At 46.8% G+C, this 24,445-nt stretch overlaps 1 protein-coding gene across 4 annotated transcripts in view; it reads right to left on the bottom strand.

Annotated features, from left to right (window-relative positions):
- LOC138602717 (BAH and coiled-coil domain-containing protein 1) overlaps window positions 1–24,445 on the bottom strand; it is a 59,883-nt gene that overhangs the window by 15,505 nt on the left and 19,933 nt on the right. For 2 of the 4 annotated variants that reach the window (XM_069674266.1, XM_069674267.1), the window contains exons 2-13: window positions 17,451–17,633; window positions 10,701–10,826; window positions 8,134–10,494; window positions 7,529–7,643; window positions 7,232–7,431; window positions 6,987–7,145; window positions 5,464–5,771; window positions 4,768–5,113; window positions 3,273–4,223; window positions 1,717–1,886; window positions 1,470–1,606; window positions 1,170–1,283 (exon numbers count right to left, since the gene is read on the bottom strand). In XM_069674266.1, coding sequence (XP_069530367.1) covers window positions 1,170–1,283; window positions 1,470–1,606; window positions 1,717–1,886; window positions 3,273–4,223; window positions 4,768–5,113; window positions 5,464–5,771; window positions 6,987–7,145; window positions 7,232–7,431; window positions 7,529–7,643; window positions 8,134–10,494; window positions 10,701–10,826; window positions 17,451–17,633 — 5,170 coding nt within the window. Of the gene's footprint in view, window positions 1–1,169; window positions 1,284–1,469; window positions 1,607–1,716; window positions 1,887–3,272; window positions 4,224–4,767; window positions 5,114–5,463; window positions 5,772–6,986; window positions 7,149–7,231; window positions 7,432–7,528; window positions 7,644–8,133; window positions 10,495–10,700; window positions 10,827–17,450; window positions 17,634–24,445 lie in introns of all 4 variants that reach the window. The other 2 variants (XM_069674265.1, XM_069674268.1) reach the window with 2 other exon arrangements.

The raw sequence follows: 24,445 nt of genomic DNA, 5'->3' as shown, positions 1-24,445 counted from the left end.
CTGCAGTTTACTGTACTGTGGCCTGCAGGCCATTCTACCGCACCCATGTCAGCCCCCTACCCTTCCTCCTCTGCATTTTGCTGTAGGGCCCTGGCCGTTACCCTTTCATTTGGGTGTCATTGTCACCCAGCATCAGCATCCCTATTCCAATGGGGGTTGGCCAGGCAAGGGGGTGGAGGCACATTGGTGGAAGGAGAGTGGAGGTGACATCGCAGAGGGTCAGCTGGGAACACGGTGGACTGCTGCCCAGAAACCGCAGCGAGAAAAGAAGGACGAAGAGAAGATGGAGAGAGAGAGAAAACGCTGCGAGGTGGCATTTAGTGCTCTAAGCCTTTTCCAAACCCTGATGACAAGACTAATTGAAGCCTGACAGCAACCCTTTATCCCCTAAACCTTTTGGTCTATGAGTACGCCACTGCCACCGAACAACAATGGTTCCCCCCGCGACTAAAGAAGCTGATGCTTGCACGTTTTGAAATGTCAGCAACACATTTCGGGAAAAATAAATGCCGTTACTTCTTGAATATATTCCGATCTCTTTATCGCTCTCTTCATTTTTATTCTCCTGCACTACTCCGTATTCCTCTAATTGTTTTTTTTTTTGTTTCTCACATACGCATGGACATTGAGTTCTAAATGTCAGCTTATCTCTGAGTGCCCGGACTGTCTGACCATCATGTTATCCTTTGGACCCCTGGTGACCTGTGGGGCTATGGTGTGTGACATTCCTGCTGCTGGGACAGATTACAAGAGAATTCACAGTGCTCTAATTACATCCTCTGAATGTCATCCCCCCCCCAGCCAGCAGCCAGCTCCCCCAGCAAACCCTACACAGCAAAGCTAGACATGCACTACAGTAATGGCGCTGAGGTTTAAGATGGGTTGCAGTCCGAGGGTCCATTTGTGATCCATATATCAAGCATACATAAATATTCTGTACGACTAGACGTACACAAAACTGGCCCTGATCATGCTTTTATACAATTAACGCCAGTGTTGATTAGATTAGAAAGGGACTCAAGTGGACTTTCTTGAATGGTTCAGCTGTGTTCTCCCATTTCCTGTTTATGCCAATGAGAGGCAGCCCCTGTACGCCTGTGATACAAAGGGGCTTATCAGGCAGGGCTGGAATATAGCCAGCCAGCACAGATTAGCTGAGTGATACTCACTTGACTTTTCTTTGGCCCTCAGATGAGGACACTGGACCTGTGGTGAGGGTGGGTTTCCGCTTCCTAGGCCGCCCTGGTCCTCGTCGCGCTGGGCTGCGAGGTGTTTCCTCCTTCCTGCTTACACATGCAGATGTAAACACACGAGCACACAGACACTACACGTATCTTTCAAACCGTTGTAGCAGCAGAGAATACAGAAAGGCTGCCTTTGAGAACTATACACATGTGTTTAAATGTGTCTAACTTCTCTGACAAAAGGTGAAGAAGAGCTAAGGGAAAGGAGGATAAGGTCCTACTCACTGATGATCGTGCTTCCTCTGAAGTTTGGCAAGCTCCTTTTGCTTCTCTTTATAGCGACGCTGTAGCTCCGCCAACTTAACACGCATGGCAAGCTCAGGACCATCCATTGTTTCCATGGTACCTTTGGCTGGGCACACCTGAATGATGTGTCATTGATGGTTGTTTTGAACAAGAAAAACAATGTTTTAGTTCAAGAGAATGACAGACATTAAAACCCCAACGGAAGCACTGATATTTGCAGTCTTACTGGTTCACTGCGAGGCGTCCAGCTGCATTTCCTGCGTAAATTGAGGATCCTGCGAGCTGGGAAGTGTCGTCCTGAATCTGTCCTGCTGCCTTCTTGGGAGCCCATTTCCAGTGCACGGGCTGTGGCCAGGGTAGCAAGGCTCTGGAGGTCAAACATCAGCATCTCCTCTTCTGTTACAGAACAGCAGAAATAAACCATTGCTTTTTTTCCACCTTACATTATGCATGCTTGATTTAAAATGAATGAGAGAGGCATTTTGTTCATTGTTTTACATGTGCATATTCAGCATCAAAACCTGCAATTGCACTTATTGTCGCAGTATTTTTGTTATTTATCTAATAAATTGTGACAAAGAAAGAAATTGCAGGAAATTTGGCGCATTAAGCTAGCATGAGGAAGCAACAGCATATCCTTTCAGAGGTCATATCAATGTGGACTCAACAGATGCCGCTATGTCAGTGGCCATCTGGGCTGAGCCCTTCCTATACAGCCCTAACTGCCCGTTGAATTTAAAAGTATCTGCAATCAATGTGCCTAAGGGATGCAGTTGCAGCCTGGTCACAGACGCAGAAAAATACAATTTTGTTTACAATGTAACACTTCCTTCCGTCTTTCAACATGTAAAAATAAAATACTGATTCATTTCACTTGTTTTGGTAAAGACTATTGTTGTGACTCGACATGTGCCACCTCCCTGGGCTGTCAACAAGATCGCATCACACAGACAACATCACTGACTCTGAAATCAGTTGATGATACCCTTTTTATAGAAACCTTTCGGGAGCAGTTAAATGCATTAGGATGCTGTGGTAAACACAAAACATCCTTTTGCATAAATAAAAAAAACACATGGCGCTTTGAAAAACAAGGAAGCTTTTAAAGGCACTTTAAAACAATGGGGTCTAATTAGCCAGGCAATGCTCCAGGGTGCTGAAAACATCGACTGCTTTTGCGATTACACACTAACTTTCAGTAACGGGTTGTGTGTGGGAGAGAGGGAAGCCAATTGGTGTGTCTTTTTCGCCTTTTTGTTGAATTGGGTGTATTTGCAATTGTGTGTGTTTGTGCATTTTTGCACATGTGTGGATCAAACAGCGGCAGGATGGAGAGACAGAGAGACGGCTCCCTAAGGAAAGCTGCAAGGGAAAGCGAGGGAGTGAGAAAGGGAGGTGCACACCCCTCACTAGCAGTTCAGCCCTGTCCTCCTGCTTCTTCTCGCTCTCCTGAGGCCTCTGCGTCGTTAGAACAGCCTTTTAGAAACTAAAAGTGCCTTTAACACACCAAAGAAGAGAAACGGCAAGCAGTCTTGCAGACAGCTTCTCTGGGGACATGTTAGAATCCACCAGAGGCTCTTGAGACCAGTAGGAACAGAGCAGTATCTTGAAGGGAACACAGAGCGACAGAGGCTAGGCCTGAGGGGGGAGTGGGAGTTTGTCTCGGTGGACGCAGAGGAAAAAGAGGGTAAACTATGAGAGAGGGGTGCATTCTGCTGATATTAGTGTGTTCCTGTATGCATGTTAATATCTGTGAGTAATGGAAGAACCACTGTTCCTCACCCTGTTTTTTTCCACAGGTAAGCTTTTGCTGTTCCAGCTCCAGATCTGCCAGTTCACTCAGAAGCTCCATACCCTGGTTGGGGTTAGGCGGTGATGGGGCAACTAATGGGGCGCTAAAAGGGAATAAGGGAAATGGAGGTACATCTGTGCAGAAGGCGGCAGCAATCAGTAGCTCCAAACTCCAGTAGCAGGGCACAAGAGGTTTGTGGGGCACAACAACAGTTGCCTGGTTTGGGCTAGGGGCAGAAGATGAAGCAGGAGAAAGACACACAAAATCCACTGAGGAGTCATCAGGGCTTGTCTCATTCTGCTGCTGTTGGTGGCTGTCTTTTACTTCCTCCAGGGCTGGGAACTGCACCTCAGGGGCTGCAGGGGAAGCAGGGTCAAGCTCGATGATGGTGGGCAACTCTGGCTGCTTCTCTCCAGGCATGTTGACCTTTTGAGCATGCTCCACCTGGCTCTCCTCACCCACCGCCTCACCATCCTCTTCCTCCTCCAGTGTGATGACAGCCTCTGGCCTTTCCAGCTCTCCTGTTGAAAGGGAGACTGGACAGGAAGCAGCCTCACACACCGGGCTCTCAGCAGGGGGGCAAACCAGGACCTCTTCCTCAGCTGGCCCCTGCTCTTCCGCCTCTTTCTCTCCAGGCACATAGTTGGCTGCTGTCACCGCTGCTACCTCCACCTCCTCCCTCCGTTCCAGAACTCTCTCAACAACTCTTTCTTCCTCTTCCTGCTCCACTTCCTTAGGTGGAAGTGGCTCTGGGAGGGGCCTGACGATCGCTTGGCAGTCTAGCCCGTCCCCCAGGTTGGAGAGAGACTGGGGAGCATGCTCAGCAGGCTCCACTTGGACGGCTTCTAGGTCGGCCGGCTCAGCCAGTCGAACATCCTGGGGGGAGGGTCCACTCCTGTAGCCCATGGCAATAGCTGGGTAGGTGTATCCAGGAGGCAAGTCTATAGAGAGATCAAAATATAGATAACAAAACAGAATGATCAGTTGTAAATATTGGCTAAAACCTTCTGACAGAAACTCCCAAAAAAGGATATTTTAGCAGAAAAGCCAAAGTAAACAAAGAATAAGGTAAACTCCCTAGCTACCTTTGAGGTCAAAAGAGGCGAAAACAAGGAAAAGGAAAAACACTTTGCTTTGATATCCCAGCAGCAAGAGGGAGTTCGCATGCAACCTTGTGTAAGTGTGTTTTTTGAAGTGGGCCAGGCCTTTGGTTTATCAGAGCACCTGACACAATTTCTCTGGCGCTTGGTGGCCGTTAGCCAGACATTAATGATGATGAAGAGAGTGCGGGCCTGTGGGGGTGGCAGAGAAGCGAGGGATGCTATTGAGGTGTTTCTCAGACATTACCAAGGTAACAGTACTAGAAAGCCCAGGCTCAGCTAGCAGCCATTTTTCAGCAGCTATATCCTGAAATCTACTGTTCTTTTTCTTTTGTCTTCTTTACATTGCATGGAATCAGCAAAGGATGGATTTACTTATTCTTACCAGGCTCCAGAGACTCTGGGTAATTCTGTGGTGGCTGCCCCTCTATTCTCTTGTCCTGGGATTCATTCCCTTTGGGCATCTGAGGTGGGGCAGGGCTGATGGCAGGCGAGTGAGGGGCTGCTGCAGCAGGGCTGGGAGCAGGGCAGGGGGTAGAAGGAGTGCTTTTAGGATGAGGTCGTAGTGAGGGGGACTGGCAACAAGGGGACAGGTGAGCAGTGCAGGCCCCAGGGGGAGAGGTGTTTCTCTGAGGTGTGTTGTAAGAGTAGGGCTTGGCAGGTTTAGGCGTTCTGGGTTCCGAAATGAGTTCTTGTAGTTCAACCGAGGGCTCATCCGGCCTCTTCTGCATCTATGGCATTAAAATAAAATGAATTCGTCACACTTTACAGCCAAGTAAATTTCCACATTAGCAATGTAATAACCAAGATCCTGGCAAACTAGTCACTGACACAAAAAGCTACTCGCTCTGCAACCTATATTCAGTGATTCACTTCGTCCTTGTGAGAAAATAAGCATACCCCAGAAAAATATTAGGGGAGTTAAAAATAGACTAAATGGTAATTTGAGGATTTAAGCTGACTCATGCCTCTCATACTTTGCTTGACTCGTGTTCTTTTTAGATGGATCTGTGGAAATCTACAGTAATAAAACTCTCTTCACACTAACATCATTTCTCTCATACGTTGCCTTTACAATCACCTGGGAATTGTGAGTTACATGATGTTGCATGTCCATGCCATGTGCAGCTCTGTGCTGTTGCTGTTGCTGCTGCTGCTGCTGCTGCTGCTGCTGGGTTTGAGAGTGTGGTTGTGGCTGCTGTGACTGGTGGCTCTGGTGCTGATGTTGATGTTGATGCTGATGCTGAAGCTGTTGGTGCTGCTGGAGAGCGTACAGCTCCTGTTGCCGTAGAAACTGGGATCGGGAGTACACAGCAGGATGCTGCATGTGGGAGGGTGGGCCCCGGGCGCCATACACAGGGGGCCACAGCCCTGGCTGCTCCATCACATCTAATGAGAAAATGGAGGAGGGTTGTGACAAAGGGGGCTACTTTAGAACACATATCAGACATGGATGCACATACACACTTTGGATACATACACAACAACTCTATGTGTAACACACTATAATACATCATTGTGTTAACCATATCTCTCATTACCTACCTCCCACACACCCATTTCCCAACAGGAAAAGCATTAAGGATCATTTAAAAATCATTGTTTTCACATTTTAAAGTGACTGCACAAATTCCTCCAAGAATCTGGTTTCTGTCTTCACAGAACAACTTCTCCCCGAGCACAATCCCACACTCTCCCCTCTCTGTGTCTTAAGGACTGCCTTGAGAATATACAGGAATGCGTAAAAAACAGCGCGACAGTAATGAAATGTGAACAGATGATGATGGTTAGAAGTTGATCAAAGGTCAACATGGTGGGCTGGAAATGCACTCAGTGTGGACTTTTTGCTGAAAAAGTCCCACCTGCTCAGCCAAAACCACAGTCATGGTCTGCAAAAGGGCCCAGCAGGAGGCTTAGTTCCCATGCCTGTGGGTAGACAACCTTTCTCATCATGTGGCTTTAAGGTCCTGTAGAACTTTATGTGGGTGCTACAGCAGATCTGGGTTGGGAAGTAGTGGGCCTACACTATAGGAACCAATTCTTTCACCCCTGACTCAGCCCTCCACCCCCTTCCTCACGGACACACCAAAAAATCCTCGCTCAGAGACATAAACTTGGATACTGAAATGTTTCCTGTGGGAAAGCTTTTGCGGATGCATTTCCTTTCTCGGCTGTAACTCCTGCAGAGCACAGAAGGAAATGTAGCGTAAAAGATTGTGAGCTAATTAAATGTCACAGCCTGTTCACTGAATGCGTCTACAATGAGTTTGAAAAATCTTTCTCTCAACCTTGCACCCTTTCTGTGTATACATGTCAACTGAGGGGGAGGGGGGTATACAGTATAGCTTTAGATGAGATGTTTTTATGAACATTGATATAACATTGTGTTAAGTACTAGTCGGTAGTAGGCAAACCTATGAAATATAGCCTACATTTAGTGAATTTCAAATTTATGGGGTTTACATTTGCATAAGGGCTTAATGTGCATTTTACATAATGTACACATAGAGGCTGTCCTTGTGTCTATTTGGCAAACTCATTTAGCTCAAAGTGCTTTAATAAAACACTCGTCTTTACGGAAGAGAAACCAAGGTTATGCCATACCCAGGTGGTGAGTGGCAGGATGGGCAGGAGGCTCGGTGGGCAGAACCACCAGCTGGGCAGATGGGTCCTGAGACAGAGGCAGAACTGGCTGCAGAGGACCTGGCATAGCTGCAGAGAAACCTGGGGGTAGATTCTGATGCAGGGCTGTGTGACCAATACCTGCTTTAGACAAAATAAATCGATTTACCCATCTCTTCTAAAAAAATTCAATTAATTAATTCACAAAACTATTTGTATTTTCTTACCATAAGAGTGTCCCGTCATCCAGAGGGACGGGCTTCCAGTTCTTGGCATCCAATGATGGTGCGCTGAGTGTGCAGCCGGATCTCCTAATTGGCCAGACTGGAGGGAAGTCCCGCCTGGGACCATAAGATGAGAGGTGAGGTCTCCGTGACAGCTGTTGGAGGGATGGATTCTTGCAAACTCCATCCTTTCCTTATTATCCCTGAAATCCAGAAAGCAATTGAGCACCAGTAAACTGACTGTTTCTAACAGCAACAGATTATAATTGGCTGTTAAGCGGTGGCGTTACAGTTGCTTACCTGATATATGTGTCCCTCTCTCTGTCCAAACACGTCAGACCTATCTGTTCCCCAGTCATCCTTTTCCTCTCCTCTTCCGTGGTGGGATCTGAGGGATACATGGAACGGGGTGGTCCTGTGAGACAAAGATTAGCTTAACCATTAGTTTTCTTCCTCGTGTCCTATAGCGAGGATATATTCCCAAGTCTCTCACTATTTCGACAAACACTACAATGATTCACAAGAGACTTTGCTTACTGGAAGTGTATTAGTTTGCCCTATTATGCGGTTATATTTTGTATCATACTTTTTACTGCCTGTACTCTTATGAAGTTTTCAGTGCTTTGGCCTACTCCTTCCATCACACCTATATTTCAGGTATCATAAATTGGATTTGATGAAACGAAAGCCAAGTGGCATCCCATTGGTAATGCTGTTAGTTCAAAATTACACCATTGGATCGGGGGAGTGCTGTGAATCAAATTATATTTACACCTATAAGTAGTAAAAGCCAGTGAGAGTTACAAACAATAAGGACTCTGCATCCATTCACTTATAATTACAGTATGTCTTATTACTGCTTTTGTTATTTAGTTTTTTTTCCCATTTCCCTGTTTTGTTTTTACCTTTCACTGAGGGGTGCACCCTGCCCTGTCGGCTGTTGGAATGACCGTCTGCTGAACGACAAGTTGGCTCCCTTTGTCTGGCCACCGCCACTGCTATTCCCACTGGCGGTTGCCGCACCTCACTTTCCCCATGACCTGCTTCCCCCATATCCCGGTTCCGCCCACTGTAATCAGGACGTTCGTTTTCATTGGCCGGGCCCTTTCTGGAAGGTAGGGTTTGTTTGTTGCCCTGCAGAGCACAGCTTCCACCAGCAGGACCTGATTTGAGGCTTCCAAGCCCCCCAAAGGGACTTTTCTGGGAAAGGAGCAGTGGCTGTTGCTGGTTGCTGTACTTTAGTAAGCTTTTCATGGCACTGCTCTCCACCTGAGTCGGACCTTGGGGCTCAGGTTGCTGCTGTGACTGCTGCTGTTGCTGACTGAGGGGAGGTACAGGGGTTGGTTGAGGAGGAGGCAGGTTCATTCCCGGTTGTTGTTGCTGCTGCTGCTGGGAATGTTGGCCTGCACCGTTCCCTAAATCCATGTAAGACTTCCTCTGCTCCTCCTCTGGTTGCGACATATGGTGTGGAGGCCTCATGGCCCAGGATGGCACAGGGGGCTGCTGGTGATGGTGCTGCCCACTGCTGTTGTTGTAACCATAAGGAGACATGTCCATCTTTCTTTTCATCTCCTGACTAGCCACTTGGTTCAATTCAGCAGGAGAAGGAGCATCTGGGCCAGGTCGGCCATGCTGCTGATGGCGTATCCTGGCTACTTTTTGGCCATCTCTCTGTAAGGAGCAGCTACCCCCGGGACCCGGGCCATGGGGTCCTCCAGCCCCACCATGTTGACCCATGCTTTTACTTCCAAGTGGGGAGGAGTTTGGTGGGAGTGCCGGATGGGAACAGTCTCTGTAAGGAGAAGTATTGACAGAATGAGGGACAGAATGACCAGCTTTCGGTCCCTGGGGCAGTGAGGACCTGAACACATCCATCTCCACTCCACTGTTGATACACTCAGCGCTGCGTGATCTGGCAACTTGGTGCTGTTGTTGGGGATGTGGAGGCTGTTGTAGTTGTGGAGGTGGAGGAAGCTGTGATGGTTGATGGTGTTGGTGATGGGACTGCATCCAGTCTGGGGCCTTCTCAGTCTTTCTGTATGGGTGCTGCTGTTGTTGCTGTTGCTGTTGTTGTTGTTGCTGTTGCTGTTGCTGTTGTTGTTGCTGTTGCTGCTGCTGCTGTTGCTGTTTTCTGTGCCAGCTAGTGTGGTGCCCACTGCCTCCATTCTTTTCTATTACCTTGTCCTTGGCATTTCCGCCTCCCCCTCCACTGACAACCCCCTGGCAGTCAGGATTACCAAGCTGGAATGGCCCACTTGATTTGTCCCCCAGGTCTGCCACAGAGGGCACAAATGTAGCCCCTGTGACTTTAGGTTCTCGCCCCACATTGGCTGGCCCCCTCTCATGTGAGGCTGGGTTGGCTAGAGGAGCAGGAGGGGGTGGGCAGAAGAAGTCCGGGTGATGGTGCGTATGGTGGGAATGATGTGGGTGACTGGGGTGGAGCTGGAGACAGTGAAAGCCCCCTGGGTGAGGATGAGCATGGGGGTGAGAATGAGAATGTGGATGGGGGTGTGCCCCTCCTGCAGCAGAACCCATGTGTAAGGGTGGAGGTACAGAGTAGGATAGAGAGTGGTGTAGTGGTGCTTGACCCCTTTCCAGACAGTCTGATGGTTGTTCACTGATCCTCATCTCCCCACTAACCCCCTCTTTGGTGCAGCGACTACTGCCGCTGGACCCCATATGTCTACCCTGACTGCTACCCCCACCCCCCATAGCCACAAGGGCTGTGCCCTCCCCACCACAGCTGGACATGGAGGCCTTAGCCCCTGCTCCAGTTCCTGCATCTCCATTTTGCATCTTGCCATTGTGCAAGCAGGCACTGAGGGGCTTGCCCATAGTCTGAGGGTGTTCCTTGTTGTACTCCATTGTAAGTGATGCCTTGTGCCTCTCCATTGCCCTACTGTTGACCTCCTCCAAAGGTAGCGGGTGCTGCGGATAGTGTGGATGCTGTTGATGGGAGTGGGTGTGGTGGTGGTGGTGGTGGTGAGCGGGCTGGGGTGGCTGGTGGCTGTGGTGTGGTTGGTGCTGCTGTCTCTCCTTTGCCTCCTGCTTGCTGCTGGACCTCTCCTTTTCCTTGACAGGCCCCACTCCTCTTTCCACGGTAACCTCTTTAAGACCCTTGTGAAGACCTGTCCCTACCCCTGCATCTCTTTCTCTGCTGCAGGACCCCTGAGAGTGTCCTGAACCTGCCCTGGACATTGGTGGCAGACTGTGATTGGCTGAGATGAGAGGTGGCTGGGACGGCAGACTCCGAAGATAGAAGTTCTCTAATACAGGAAAAAGGCAGGCAAGTAAGAAATGCATAAGTCAAGAAAGGAAAGGCAATTACAGAATTACATTATTCATCTCACATGATAATATCCCCAGGCATCTTTATATTGACATCCCACATCAAATTACACCATACTATGTTGTATAATTTGGATTAAATGTCTTATTTATTTTTGATTAAATTTTAATCACCGCGACTCACCTTTTTGGGTGTCATAGAAACGGTGCTGCCCATAAAGAACTCCACTGTTGGCATGGTGATCCAAGTGGCTCATGGGAAGGAAAGTGTGGGCCAAGCTCCCTGAGAATCGGGGATACCCTGGAGCTGCTGAGATGAATAGCAGAGAGAGAGGGAGATAACTGATAAGACAGGACAATAACCACCAAGATGCAGTTATCCAGACTAACCCAGCATAATCCTTCAGGTCCAATGCAGCTGGTGGTGTTCATACGCAAATAAGTACTGGCTCTGCCTGTCATGTTTGCTTTTCCTGCCTGAGTTAAGAATGCAAACAATACAAGACAAGCCTGGGGATTGCTGTAATGTATGAAATTTGTCTTCGAAACATATGGCTCTTTCTTTATCTCTCTCTCACCACTGGCAGTGGCACCTCTATCCATCTGAATGGGGTGATAAGAACAGATTTGAAGCTTGTTTACCATGAAGAAAGAGCTGAGCGGCTAACCTTGACTGACCTACATCAGGGGTAAAAGGTCATTTGGATGTTGGGCCTGTAAGCCAGTACACCTGGGCTTATTACATCAAGTCCATCTGGAGGATATTTATACCACGACCAAACACAAAACTCATTTTGCAGTGGGACATTCAAAAACACAAAGGACTTTGAAGGTGGAGGGAGGAGAGAGAACATGGATTGAGATGAAAGCCCATCGCAATATTAGGACAAAGAAACAGCATCACTATGACAACCCACTTCTCGTGCAAGAAGAGAACTACAACATCAAAACAAATTAATTAGGATTGAATTAGCTCTAATTAGCTCTATAGCTCTAATATTGTGTAATTAATTATTTTACACGATTGCAAGAAAGACATTAAATTATAAAACTAAAGCGCTGTAAATTACAAAAATGCAGCAGATGGGGCTCATGATAAAAGTCTTTGCCAACAATAGTTATGTATAACTACATTGAATATTCTCTACTGACCATATGATGTAATTTGGTTTCAGAAAATATAAAAACAAAATAGAAAAGAAATGAAAGATGAAAAAGAGGAGTAGAAGAAGAAACAAGCATGTTTTATTTTGCCTTAGTGCTTCTTTTCCGCCACCGTATTAAAGACAGTAGTCTGTCCATCAGCACGACATTCTAGCATCTCAGTGACCTCTGAGTCATCGACAGAGTCCAGGTGGTTCATGTCTCCTTTCCCCTGCTTTTGCACCTGTCTCACCCTCTAGCCTCACTTTCAAACACAACTCACAGACAGAGTGAAGGAAGGAGGTGGGGGATAAAGAGAGGAAAACATGGCTTTACAAGCTAAATGAAAGACAGGCGTATTTGTGTTGGCAAGCATGCAACCTTATCCAGGAAAGCGCAGATGCATTTCATTTGGCCTTGTGAGTGTGTGTGTGTGTGTGTGTGAGTGTATGTGTGTGTGTGTGTGTGTGTGTGTTTTTGCCCGCATAGTGCTGCGGTTATAACAGGAGCTCAGATTATTGAATATCTCACTTTTTGCTGGTGGAACAATGGGGCCAGTGCTGCGAGCCAGTTCTGGGGAGGGAGGAGTGTTGTGGTGGGCTTAATGACCCCGTCTCAGAGCGGCCTCCGCATGCTCCCATCTTAATTAATGAAATGCACAGAAAGGGCAAACAGCCCTGCAATAACACAGGAGGTGCTTCTTTCTGAGGAGGGCAATGGGGTGATAATTACATACCCTGGACTTTTTTCTCTTTTTCCTGGTTTCACCAATTTTTTTTTACCTTTATTACTCTGTTCCCTCTCTTCCCTTTTGTCTCAGTCTCTTTTTTTTTGCTGTCATGATTAATAAGCACACATATTTATGCCAATTCATCTACAGTGGGAGAAGGGGGGATCCTTTGTTTAAGCAAGACGTTCTTCTCTGATTTCGGGAGGGAGAGAAGCACAGAGCTGTTTGGCAGTCTTTATCCAAGCTGGTAGAGGGGCTTTTTTTCTGCGGCAGCATGTTGTTTGTGAGCGTGACGATTGACGGCGTAATCCCTTTTCACAGCGTGGTCTGGCTGTGCCCGATAATGCCAGCCCGCTCAGTTTCAGCATGCCCTCCATTGGGGCGGCAAGAGGGGGACTGCTGGGCACGGCAGAGCCCATTCAGCCATTAATCTGGCCAGGACAAGGGAAGCTGCTGCCGCTGCTCCTGCTGCAGGCGACGTGAGCAGGGTCTTAGTGCAGTCTGCTGACTGCACAGCAGCCTCGCTCCCTTTTTCTCCCTCAACACACTCACACACACACACACATAAACAAGTCCGCTTTGGCAAGTGAATGACAGAGGGGAGTTTGCAGCGCATGCCCTCTTTTCCACAGGCAGAGCAGGGGCAAGAGGCAGAACAAACAGAGCCGCATCCCAGGGAGGGATTTCTAGAAGTTCTGGAGGTATTTCTCTCAGCATGGTGGGTTAAGAGAAGCAAGCCGACAGGGAGGACAAAGAAGGGGGCTGGATATAGAACAGCACCTAGAGGCAGAGGCGAATTAAGCCTGCTGAATTAAAGGCAGATGACAGTATTTTGTTTTGCCCTAGCCCAGAACCATTCATTCCTATCCTCTCCTAAACCTTCTGTAAAAATACAACCCCATACAATTGCTGATGAGGGTTTCCTCAATTTTGCTAAATGCTAAATTACATAAATGCTGAATTATATTCTCTCAAGAGAAATGGCTGTAACATTTTAAAGATAGAGGGACAGAGAGAGAACATGGCAAAGCAAGACCAAGAGGAGAGGAGGAGTAGGCTTAGCTGCCTGTCAGGTCCGCTAATTGAGAAAAAGTGACAGAACCATCAAGACACAGAAGAGGAGGAGGAGGGGTTTGGCGGAGGAGGGGCAGTACTGTGCTGGATCTCTTTAGGTTTGACTAATTGAAAGGAAGGGATGCAGGCTGGCACGAGAGGCAGAGAGAGGGAGAGAGAATGAAAGAGGCAGCAGTATGGAAGAGAGGAGAGGTGGGGGGTGCAGCTTAAATCCCACCAAAGGAAAAGCTAGCAACTGCAAACAGAAGGAAAGATGGACAACTGAAGATAGGCTTGGAAAGGCGTATCAAACAGAAGTGGATTAGACAGGTGTGTGCAGGCAATTGTGTGTGCGCATGCACGTGTGTCTATATGTGTTGACAGAAATATGAGACTGCGATTGTTTTTGGCATAACGTAAGAAGTCATTTGGACCACAGCCAGTTGGCCTCGGGCCTGTAAGGAGGTACGCTTTTTTTTTTTATGGTCCATTTTTCTTTTTTAATTTTTCCTCTCAGTTGATTCAGACGGGTTTATTCAATCACTCTCAAACATGAAAATAAATCATTTGAAAGCTCAAAGGACCCAATCCATTCTCCAAGTGTTGATGAAAAACATTTTACATTACATTTATTAAAACGGTCACCACACTGCATCAGTCCCTGTCACATACTGCCGACCCTCTCTCTCACTCTGTGTCAGTGAGTCCAGGGTGCCCCTCAAAGAATGAACAGACAATCCCATGTGTGGTAGACACAATGGCTCTTACTGTATCTGGCAATCAATCTGAGGAGCGAATCTAAAGCATAAAAGAACCTTTTTAATCCTTGCTTCCCTCTGACATCATGGAAACCGCTAATGGTTTGGCACTGTCACCTTCTGAGAATATGTCAGCGTTTGCAAGACAGTATACAGTACACTTTCCTCTCCCCAACACAATAAACCTTTAAGCCAACATAAGAGTTTCTCGATGACATTTTCTGACTTCCTTTGCCAAAGTCATCTTGGTCCAAAGGAGCAGAATTTGATCAAAATTCACATTGAACCGAATATTTTGCACAGACTTTGTAGTTTTTATTACATTTGTTTAGGGATGCACGATATTATCGGTATCTGCAGATTATGGCTCGAAAATGACATATCGACATCGGCAGATATGTCATATTTCTGCCCATATTTTCCGGCAATAAAACAACGCTTTAATTTAGCCTAAATGCTCGATGATTCCATAAAAAAACTTCACGTAATGCTACAACGTTAACTCGGCGCGAGTGTGCGTGCCCGCTGCCTGCACCACGCCTCTTTCGTGAAGCGTGAAGAAGTGTGCAAGATGTCTGTGGATGGCAGTTCTTCCAAAGTTTCTGAAACCAACAGCACGGTTGATTTCGTTTTAAGTATTTGTTCTGTGAAATAGGTCAAATTTGCCCTAGTTGTAGCTGTTGTCAGGATTGTCTCAGGGAAAGTTGTATAATTATTACAGTTTTATTTGAAAGAAAATGTTACATACAAATAAGTATTGCATTGTATATATCAGTGAATGTGTACATTTTAAAAAGCACTGTATTGTGTTATTTCTGCATCTGCCAGTGGGCCACTACAATAAGAGCAGGCATGATATCAATTCAACTACAGGGGAGACTTGATGTTCTCTGCAATTAGGTGCATTTATTTGTTTTCATTTAATCCCCAGCGGCAACCCCACAGAAATACAAATTCAAAAGCCTGTGTTTATAATTGTATAGACAATATATTTTTTCTTTATTGGCTTGCCTAATAAAGTTAAGTCAATAAAGAAAAAATAAAAACAATCAAAAATCTGTTTGGGGTTCAGTAGGGTTAAATATGCAAAAATACAAATGACACTTTGACGCTAAGCTTCAGTAGCAGGATGACTGAAGAAAGGCGCATCTGTGGAAATCTGATTTGAATGATGTCAAACAGCCTCCAAATGTCATTTGTGATACATTTGAAAAAAAGCTGTGTTTTTGTTGTTCTTGTTGTTGTTGTTCTTTGCTGTCCAGACATTTCTGAAATCAATCTTGATACAATCTAGATCGGCCAAAACTGGATTTGGACTGGCAGCCTGAACATGTCCAAAGCAACTAATGAGACTATTATCATCTATCGCTCAATAAATGGTTTATTCTGGCTTCTTCTGGAAATCGCGCCAGAGACAGAGAAAGAGACATCCTGCACCATGACAGGTATATGCCAGAGACATGAGGATCAAACAATAGTTTGAATGCACGATTTGCATGCAGCCACTTTAAAAACACTCTTGCAAAAAAAAAATCCAGAGAATATCTTTAAGGTTACAAGCTACACACTAATGCGCTGACACTTACACGCACAATTCAGCGCCTGCTCTGCTGCTGGTGGGGTTCTGCTGACACCCGGAGAGAGCAGGCGAGAGTCTGGGTAATTGTGCCGCTCATTTTGATGACTTGCTTTTTATGCAAAACAGGAAAAAGACAATATGCAATTATCTTGAGGAGGGAACAGCTGAATGTGGTTGATGAACAGTCTGGATTCAATCATGCTCTTAGTGCGTTATATGCAATTAAACTGCAATAGAGATAATGGCCTCCATTGCCAACTGAGTAATAATCCCAGTCATAATCACCTCCATTACTTTTATTAGGCTTGGCATTATCATCATCACTCTTATTAATATTATTCTACTTTTCCACAAGAAGAAAATCTTTGACAATGAAACCCTGACAATATAAGGTAAAAGAAACGCTCATGCTTAAAAATTACTTTTTAGGGTAAACGCTTCAGACTGGGCTAACGCTACAGTTGGTATCTCATTCAGGTTTATTTTTGGTGTCCTGTTGTTCATTGAAAGAAGTCTGGATTTTCACCTACTCTCACCACTGTAGCAGCTGTCTCCTGAATCAACCCCTGGTGGCCAGGACATTAGAGCGAGGTGGGGGGAGAGAGGAGTGGAGGGGAAGCGAGGAAGGCGCTGGGAGGCATTCAATGCCTTAACACACTAAAAAAAAACAGACAGCATCTCAGCTGTACTGCACCCAATCAGACCCAGCCACACATCACGCAACTGGGGCGCGGATGATCAGTGACCACAAATAACAAACACTCCCCACCGGCGTACCCCCATGGACTAACAGCTGGGCTATTCTTAGAAAATAAATAAATGACTACAAGAGGGCTGAAATGACAAGAGTCAATTACCTCCAAAGACTGCGGTTCACTCGATGGCATTAGGTGGCCATCGCGTCATGTAATTAGTAAAAGATTACGAACATGTAAATCCAAAAGTGACAGAAGTAAAGCCCCAGGAATGCAGACCTTGCATTAATATATATGTGCGTGGGGAGGGGGCTCTTGCATTTATCTGTCATCCTTAGCATTAGAATTCCCGAAATACCCAAGCAGATTAATCTCTCTCCTTTATCCTTGTCTGACTTCCCGGCTATATCTAAGCAGAAATGTGAGGTGCTGAACTGTATGTATGTGTGTGTTTTTGTATTTTCCTGACTGTGCACCGGCGTCTGTGTGTACAGCAAGGGTTTTGTATAGCTGAGCGTTGGGTGGGAACCACCCTATTAAACTGAGATGTAGACACCAGCTGAAAGCTTTGCAATCACTGCAACTTTTTACTGGCTTGGCGTTTTGCGCGTGCTGCTTCAGAAAGTCCTGAGTGACATTCCTGCTGACGTGACTGGAATACCGCAAGATTCCTTGGCTGAACTTTTGACCCAGTGTCCCTATCCAGAAACCGTGGCACCAAGCTCAGTCCTAAACATGCTGGTCCTGGGACTGTTTCGGCGCATAAATAAAAGGGTGGGAGCCTGGCTCTCTCTAGATGATTACAAGCCGTGCTTTGGTGGAAACCTAACACGGCCTAAAAATACACAATATCAGTAACAATACACCCTGCAAAGCTCTGTCCCCGATACTTCCATGACAAGAATATCTCCCAATACAGATGATGTGGTCTGCTGATGGGGTGAGGCTGTGGGAGTGTGTGTGTGACTTGAGATACCTTCATGCGAATGGGGAAACCAGATTTGCGAGGCGCTGGAGTGGGGTCCACCCCGGAAGGAAGGTGAGGAGGGCGAGGAGGGCGGCCGGGAAGGGTGAGACGGGTGGGAAGGGGGGGTACCCAGACTACTGGCCAGAAAGGTCCCCATGAAGGAGGCGGAGGAATTGCCCATCAATCCACTGCCTGCATGCCCACAGGGGACAAAGTTAAGGAGAGAAAACATGGTTAGAATTAGAGGAGTGCATGTACAGTGTGACCAAAAACAAAGAAAATGAGATCTAGATGTAAAAGGATGGAGTCCACTGGCCATCTAGGTGGAATTATTAAGCAGAGTTGATCGGAGCCTTGGGGAGAGGGTGAATGTGGGTGTATGTGTGTGATGGGAAAGTGACTCTCCTCCCCCTCACTGACAGCAGAGCCCTCTCCCCTCGTCTTCTCTCCCCTCACACCACCTCTCCCCATGGGCAGACAGAGGTCTCATCTCACAGCTGAGTACACACTTTCTCAGGCTCTCTCCCTCTCGCTCTCACACACTTTTGCTCCTGCTCCCCAGTGTCCCTTTCTCAATTTCTCTCCCTCCCTCCATTATCTTATGCTCTCCATCTCTCACTTTCATGCCCTCAATCTCTCTCATTGCTCTGCTCCATTTCACGTCCTCTCTTTCTCTCTTCCTTTCATTCTTCCGATCTCTCTGCGTGACTCTGACAATCCTGTTCTCATACTTTCTTTTTGGTTCCATTGTGACATTTAACTCCTTTTTCCTTCCTCTCTCTGCTTTGTCACAGTGGCCCTTTCCTCCTTTTCCTCCTTCTGTCCCATATCGATGAGCAGAGACACACTACATGCATGCCTCTTCCCTCTGTCGCTCCTCTCTCTTCTTCCTCTCTGACACATAGCATTGCTTTGTTCTTTACCATAATGATGGCACCAGCAGAGCAATCTGTCCCTGGCTGGCTGAACTGTGTGTTTAACAAGACTATGATGAGTAATTGACCATTCGTAGCAACGCCCGTGTGACTGGGGGCTGATTGTCTATTATGCATTGCTGGGCAAGTCGGAGAAAACACACTGATTAACCACTGCTTAAATTACATTCCCATTACGCGCCCGCCAGTGCACTTGAGCGAGGGGCCCGGGTCCCCGGCTCTTTGCACATTCATTTCCCCCAAGTCACACTGCTGTGAAGCCTCATGCATATGTATGAAAATGCCTGGATGAGAGCACACATGCACATACATGCACATACATGCACAAACACACACATTGGTCTAGCATACATCGCGTGGCAATTGTGAAAAGAAAGGGGAGAGCGACAGGGTAAAAATTAATTAACAGCCCCTCATGACGAGCTGATCTAACAGGCAACGCTGTGTGATTTGATTTTCTTTAAGCGTGAATCAGTGCAAACATGAATCGATCTTTTTTTTTTTCTGGGAGTGTGAGAACAATTGTGTGGAAGTCTTAATCAGCCAGGCAGTGAGTGAGCACATCCTCTGGGCAGACAGCAGGAATAAACCCATCAGTCTGCCGCTCGCTCCTGCACCGAAAAAGCCTATGGCTCATGGGCCAGAGCACAGGAGCATGCAGAGGCACACACACACACACACACACACACACACACACACACACACACACACACACACACACACACACACACACACACACACACACACACACACACACACACACACACACACACACACACACTTCCCACATAAAAATAGGCATTGGACACGCATTCTCACACACAGGCGCAGCTCTGTCACTCTTTGCTCCAGAGCCCCAGACAGGTGGAAATCCCCAACAATCCCTGACCTTACAGAGCTCTTCCTCGAAAACAACCTTAAAACCAGCCGTGTGTGTGTGTGTGTGTCTGAGTGTGTATGTGTTTACTGACAGTCAATCACAAACTCGGGGAAAAACAATAACAGTCTCTTAAGAGTTTAACTAACACATTTATTACTGTAAGAAAAAGACCCCTAAAAAAAATCTAAAAAGCAATATGTTACATATCCCTGGTTTCAGTGTTGGTAATTGTTTTACAATGTTACAGTGTTACAATTTCATTTAGCAGACGCTTTTTGTCCAAAGCGACGTACATCTGAGAGTTAACGATCTATACATTCATACCCGATGGCTATGCCACAGGGAGCAATTTGGGGTTCAGTGTCTTGCCCAAGGACACTTCGACATGTGACCGAACTGCCAAACCTTCCGATTGAGAGACGACAACTCTACCACTGAGCCACAGCCTATTTTTATTTGTGTCCTTTGTACAACAGAAAACATGTATTAAAATGGTTTAACTGTAAGTCAGCAAAATTAACTCAAAGTAAACCAGATTTTTTCTGATGCAAAAGACAAACAAACTGAATCCAACCATTTCCTCTGTCATCACAATTTTTTGCAGGATGAAGCACACAGACATATAATGAGGAAGACTTAAAACATCTTTGGAGGCAGGCTTGTAGGAATGGGTGCTATAGCAACCATTGAACATGTTGGCTAGAAGTACCTTAATGGCTACCACAGTATCCACATTTTTCTCCTTTTCAGCCCTTCCTTTCTGCGAGGTTGCAACCTCCTATCACCCTTGACCCTGCACTGCGCTCCTGGCACAGCTCTGTGGAGCTCAAAGTGGGTATCAGGGGCAGTGGGGGGGGGGGGGGGGGGGGGGGTGAACATGTTTGCTAGGCTCCATCATCCAGACACCCAGGGCTCCTGTATGGCACCGCCCTCCACACTGCACACTCCTCGGCCCTCCCTTTCTGCCTGTCGCCCCAAGGAACCCCAGCTTTCCTCAGCGCCTCCGGCGCTCATAAATCAGCTAATCCTCCTGCATTATTAACAGCCTTGCCCCAGAGAGAGCAAGAGAAAGGGTGAGAGAGACATAGGGAGTGACAGAGAGAGGCTGCGAAGGCCCTCTTCACACACCAAGTGAGGAGTGTCTGCCAGGAAGGAGAGGAGAGGGACAATACATAAAAAGTCTAGGTGTCAGGCAAGGGATCTTTGAAGTTTAAGCTGATGGTAGGGGAAGACGGGATTGAAGGAAAACCGAAGGAAGGTAAAACAAGAAGCTCATAACCTCAACACAACCAGATCAGACCTCTCATTAATCCAGCTTAGGTACAGGATCCGTACTAGGAGAGGGGTTGGACCATTGGTGCAATCTGAGCAAAAGTGCCGAGTAATAATGCAGTGGCCTTCACCTCTGTCACTTGGGGTCTTGCTGACTCCACAGCTTGTCACTCAGGAAAGAACCCCTCCGTCTGTGTTATATCTGCTTCTTGCCTCGTGCTGAGAAATATACTGTGATGGTATTGCAAGAATACCATAGCATTCTCATACCACAGCTGAATCTAATGACACAAGTAAGAGTCATACTATTTATATGAAGCCCTCCCTAAACCCATGTAAAGGCTAATGAATCAGAGGTGAATGCACACAGGTTATTAAAGTGGGCTGGTCTGCCTTAGTGTCGGGGTAGTTTCAGTTTGGTTGCCAACCAAAGCAGAGCAGAAGAAGTGGGGCAAAATCTGAGGCACAGCAGCACCAGTGCTGGACTCACCATAACTGTTTATTTAGCAGCTTATTAAATAGTGTCATAGATCTAGGGAGCCTGCCACTGCCAGGCCAGCTCCCTGTAAAACTAGTGTGTTTTTCTGCCTACGTTGTGGGAAAAAAAACTTGTTTATTTTTCTCCAGTTCTTAAGTGGTGCCAGCAGTGCACTTGTGTAGGCTCTTCAAGAAAATACAATCCAGTTCATCCTAATCGGCGCCGATCACTAACAGAGATGGAGATTAATCTTGTTAGAGAATTAAAGGAGAAAGAGGGGAGCATTGGGATGGAGGAACCTCACCTCCCTCCAGACACGTAAATATCCCACCATGACACCCTCACTCACACAGTTTTGTTCAAATGAACAAACAAAAAAAAAACACACACAAGTAAACCAGAACCTCAGAAGGTGGAGGTGTTAACTAGTGCTACTCCACCCACACTCCAGCGTGGGTGTGTGGAGTCCAATTTGTGCACCACGACCAAAACACACATGTATGCACACTCTGTAATGTGGGCCCAGGCAGAGGCCCCTGTGGACGGCACTGAGTGAGCAGCAGGCGGGGAGGCGGAGCAGGGAAAATGAAGGCCCAGTTGTCATGGGAACAATAGAAAAACAGCGCTCGAGGCAAGGAGGCTGAATGCTGCCCATTACTACAGCAGTGGGCAGATGCAGTTGGTCATTGTGCTGCTCAGCAACAGTAGCCCTCCAAACCTACCTTGAAACCCCACCCAACATCCTGTGCAGCTCGTAAACACAAATCAACACACATATACCTTTCTCCGTACTTTAATCTGGTTTCAACTGTTAGGCTGCAGGGGAGGGAGGTGTTATAATCTTTGCCCCGCTGAGCATCCCTGCCCATTAATACAAATCAATGGCGAGTGGTATTTTGGTGTCTTAACAAGGAATTAAACAATAATAGGACGTAAAGGGATTCGTCTAAGAGTGGGCCAAGTAATGATGGAGGAAAAAAAGCTGAGAAGAAAACAAGCTAACGCCCACAACACGTTGTTCTTTTGAATGCTGGGAATCAGATCAAAATTTTCCGACTGGAGAAATAGACACCTCTCCTCATGCACTTAGGCGCTTTGGAATGCAAGCGAACACATCCGCAAAAGCACAGATCTACGACTTTGCCTATTGTCTAAGAGAAGATAAAGCGAAATTACTTCACCATGCATCATATTTCCCTGTCTGCTCTTGAAAAATGAGCCAAGGTAGTCCGCGGCTCTCCGTCTTATCTGCAGACGGCAGCCTGAAGGGACGGATGGACATGTCGTCTAGACAAGGACACCAGACAGACAGCCATAGATGAGAATGATGGTGACAAGAGAAAGAGAGAGACAGAGAGAAAATTGCAGGTGTGACTGCATCAACCTGTTCTCTACAGCTCAGTGATCAGCAAGCGCCAGAGAGGATGAGAAGGAAAGAAGAAGAAGAAATGCCAGGAGAGAGAAACACAAGACATACACCAGTAGTCTATAAGACCTCCCATCACAGAAAGTGTGAGTGAGCACAGGCTGGTTGAGGGTGCACAGTCAGCACTCAGTGCCATGTGGCAGCCAGGCTCTTTAGCTGAACGCTAATATATAAGCTCTGTCGTGACCTGTGACAAAACACACACTTATACCCAAAATAATTAAAACGGCAGTATTAGTCATGTGATCAAAGAGAAAACAGTTTCTTTTCCAAGAGCTGTATAAGATCAATCGGCTGGTTGAAGTAGCTGTTGCTGACATTGCTTTAGCTCTGTGACACAGCAAGACAAGACATCAGAGCATGTTTTCAGAACATATCAGAATGGGATTACAGATTGTTCTTCTTGAAGCCATTAAGAGTTTCTGTGTTTGTATGAACTAAGCTCTGAATGTCCATGGTTTGGCTCGGACTAATATAAGGAAAGCAGAGAGCAAAGACCGACGACAGAATTGATCAAGAAATAGACATTTCAATGTTAACTTACCAAGTGAAAACATATTGAGCAGGGTGTCTGTCGGTATAGGTTACTCCCACATCAGTGTCTTTCTCGTCAAACTTTCCTACCGATGAAGTTCCATGTTCTGCCTAGAAATTCAGACGCCAAAGAAGCCAGCCAGACTCTCCGCACACATATTCGCTCACACGTACGTTTTTGACCCTTTCTGGTAACGCAGGGAAGCTGGATTGGATTGGGTAACTGAACATACCGGCAGCCTCAGACAGACTGCACACGCTACCCTGGAGGGCCGCTGACTAACCCAGCACCTACTTCCTCACAATAAAACACAGAAAGAATTTCAAATGGCTACTAAAGAAGGGGGGATTTCCTTCAAACAGTCAGTCATCTTGAAAACATTAGCGCAACTGGTAGCCAAATTCCTCCTTATTTCGGAACTAACTGTAACAGAAAGGGTTTTTTTGCTGTTGTTGTTGTAGTTACTTCATAAACTCCTTCCCCAACGTTGTCTTTTTGGGTTAGTGGGTGGTTGAATGGAGGGGCTGGGGAAGAGGGGCTGACTCTAATAGGAGGCTGATCAGAAGCATACTGAAGCACGGGTGAGAGAGAGAGACCATGCAGGCGGTCTAGTCCTGGAGCCTTGCCCAGTGCAGGGGTGGGGGAAAGTGCCAGCAGCGCACGCCTCCGACGCTCTCCACTCTACGTGCCTGTGGAGTGAGTTTAGTGGATGTGGTCAGTGCGGGGGTGGGAGAAGTGGAAAGGGATCGGGAGAAGCAGTTGAAAGAATGGATGGAGGAAGAAAGTGAGAAAGATTGTCTGCACTACAGAGCAACATCCTGAGGAGGGGTAAGGGGGTGAGAGTTTGGACTTGATGTGAAGATAAGGGTGTGAGAAACTGTGAGAAACTTTGAGAGTGAAAGAGCAGCAGAGAGTGTGTGGGAGTGTGTGTCGCTGAGCATATGTGAGCCTCTGTGTGTGTGATTGTGTGTGCGTATGGTGGTCGTCCCACTGAAGTTGACAGCCTGTGTTTGCAGAGCGGCTTCGTGGTCAGCCACTCTCTCACGATTGAAGCGGGATGGCAGGGTGAATGGGATTTCTGAGAATTTGTTGGGTTTTTTTTTTTGCAGAAGTGCTATGCAAATAAAATTGGCTTGGAGGTCAGCTGAAGCAACCCGCCCACTTCACCCAGCTGTTTATACAGTGGACATGATAGGGATAAGAGATTCTAATCCTAAACAAATTAGTCCAACTGGCTTGTCCTGGCTTGGCAGGGAGCCTGAAAACAACAATAGATCCACACAGGCCATGATGCTATGGAGAAAACAGATTTAAGAGATATTTCATCGGTAGGGGTGGAGCAATGTCAGTAAACATGCAGACATCCCACCAATACACAGTTACACAACACCACCACCACCACAGGTATCACAGAAGTGCCACTACCTGGCAGGCCTCCTTGAGGCGTTATTCTACTTTAGGGCAATTAATCATTTATA

Source organism: Semicossyphus pulcher, unplaced genomic scaffold, assembly GCF_022749685.1.
Source record: "Semicossyphus pulcher isolate SPU_LCO1_2020_fin unplaced genomic scaffold, fSemPul1.0.p SCAF_23, whole genome shotgun sequence".
NCBI lineage: Eukaryota > Metazoa > Chordata > Actinopteri > Labriformes > Labridae > Semicossyphus > Semicossyphus pulcher.
This window is presented reverse-complemented; position numbering and strand designations above follow the sequence as displayed.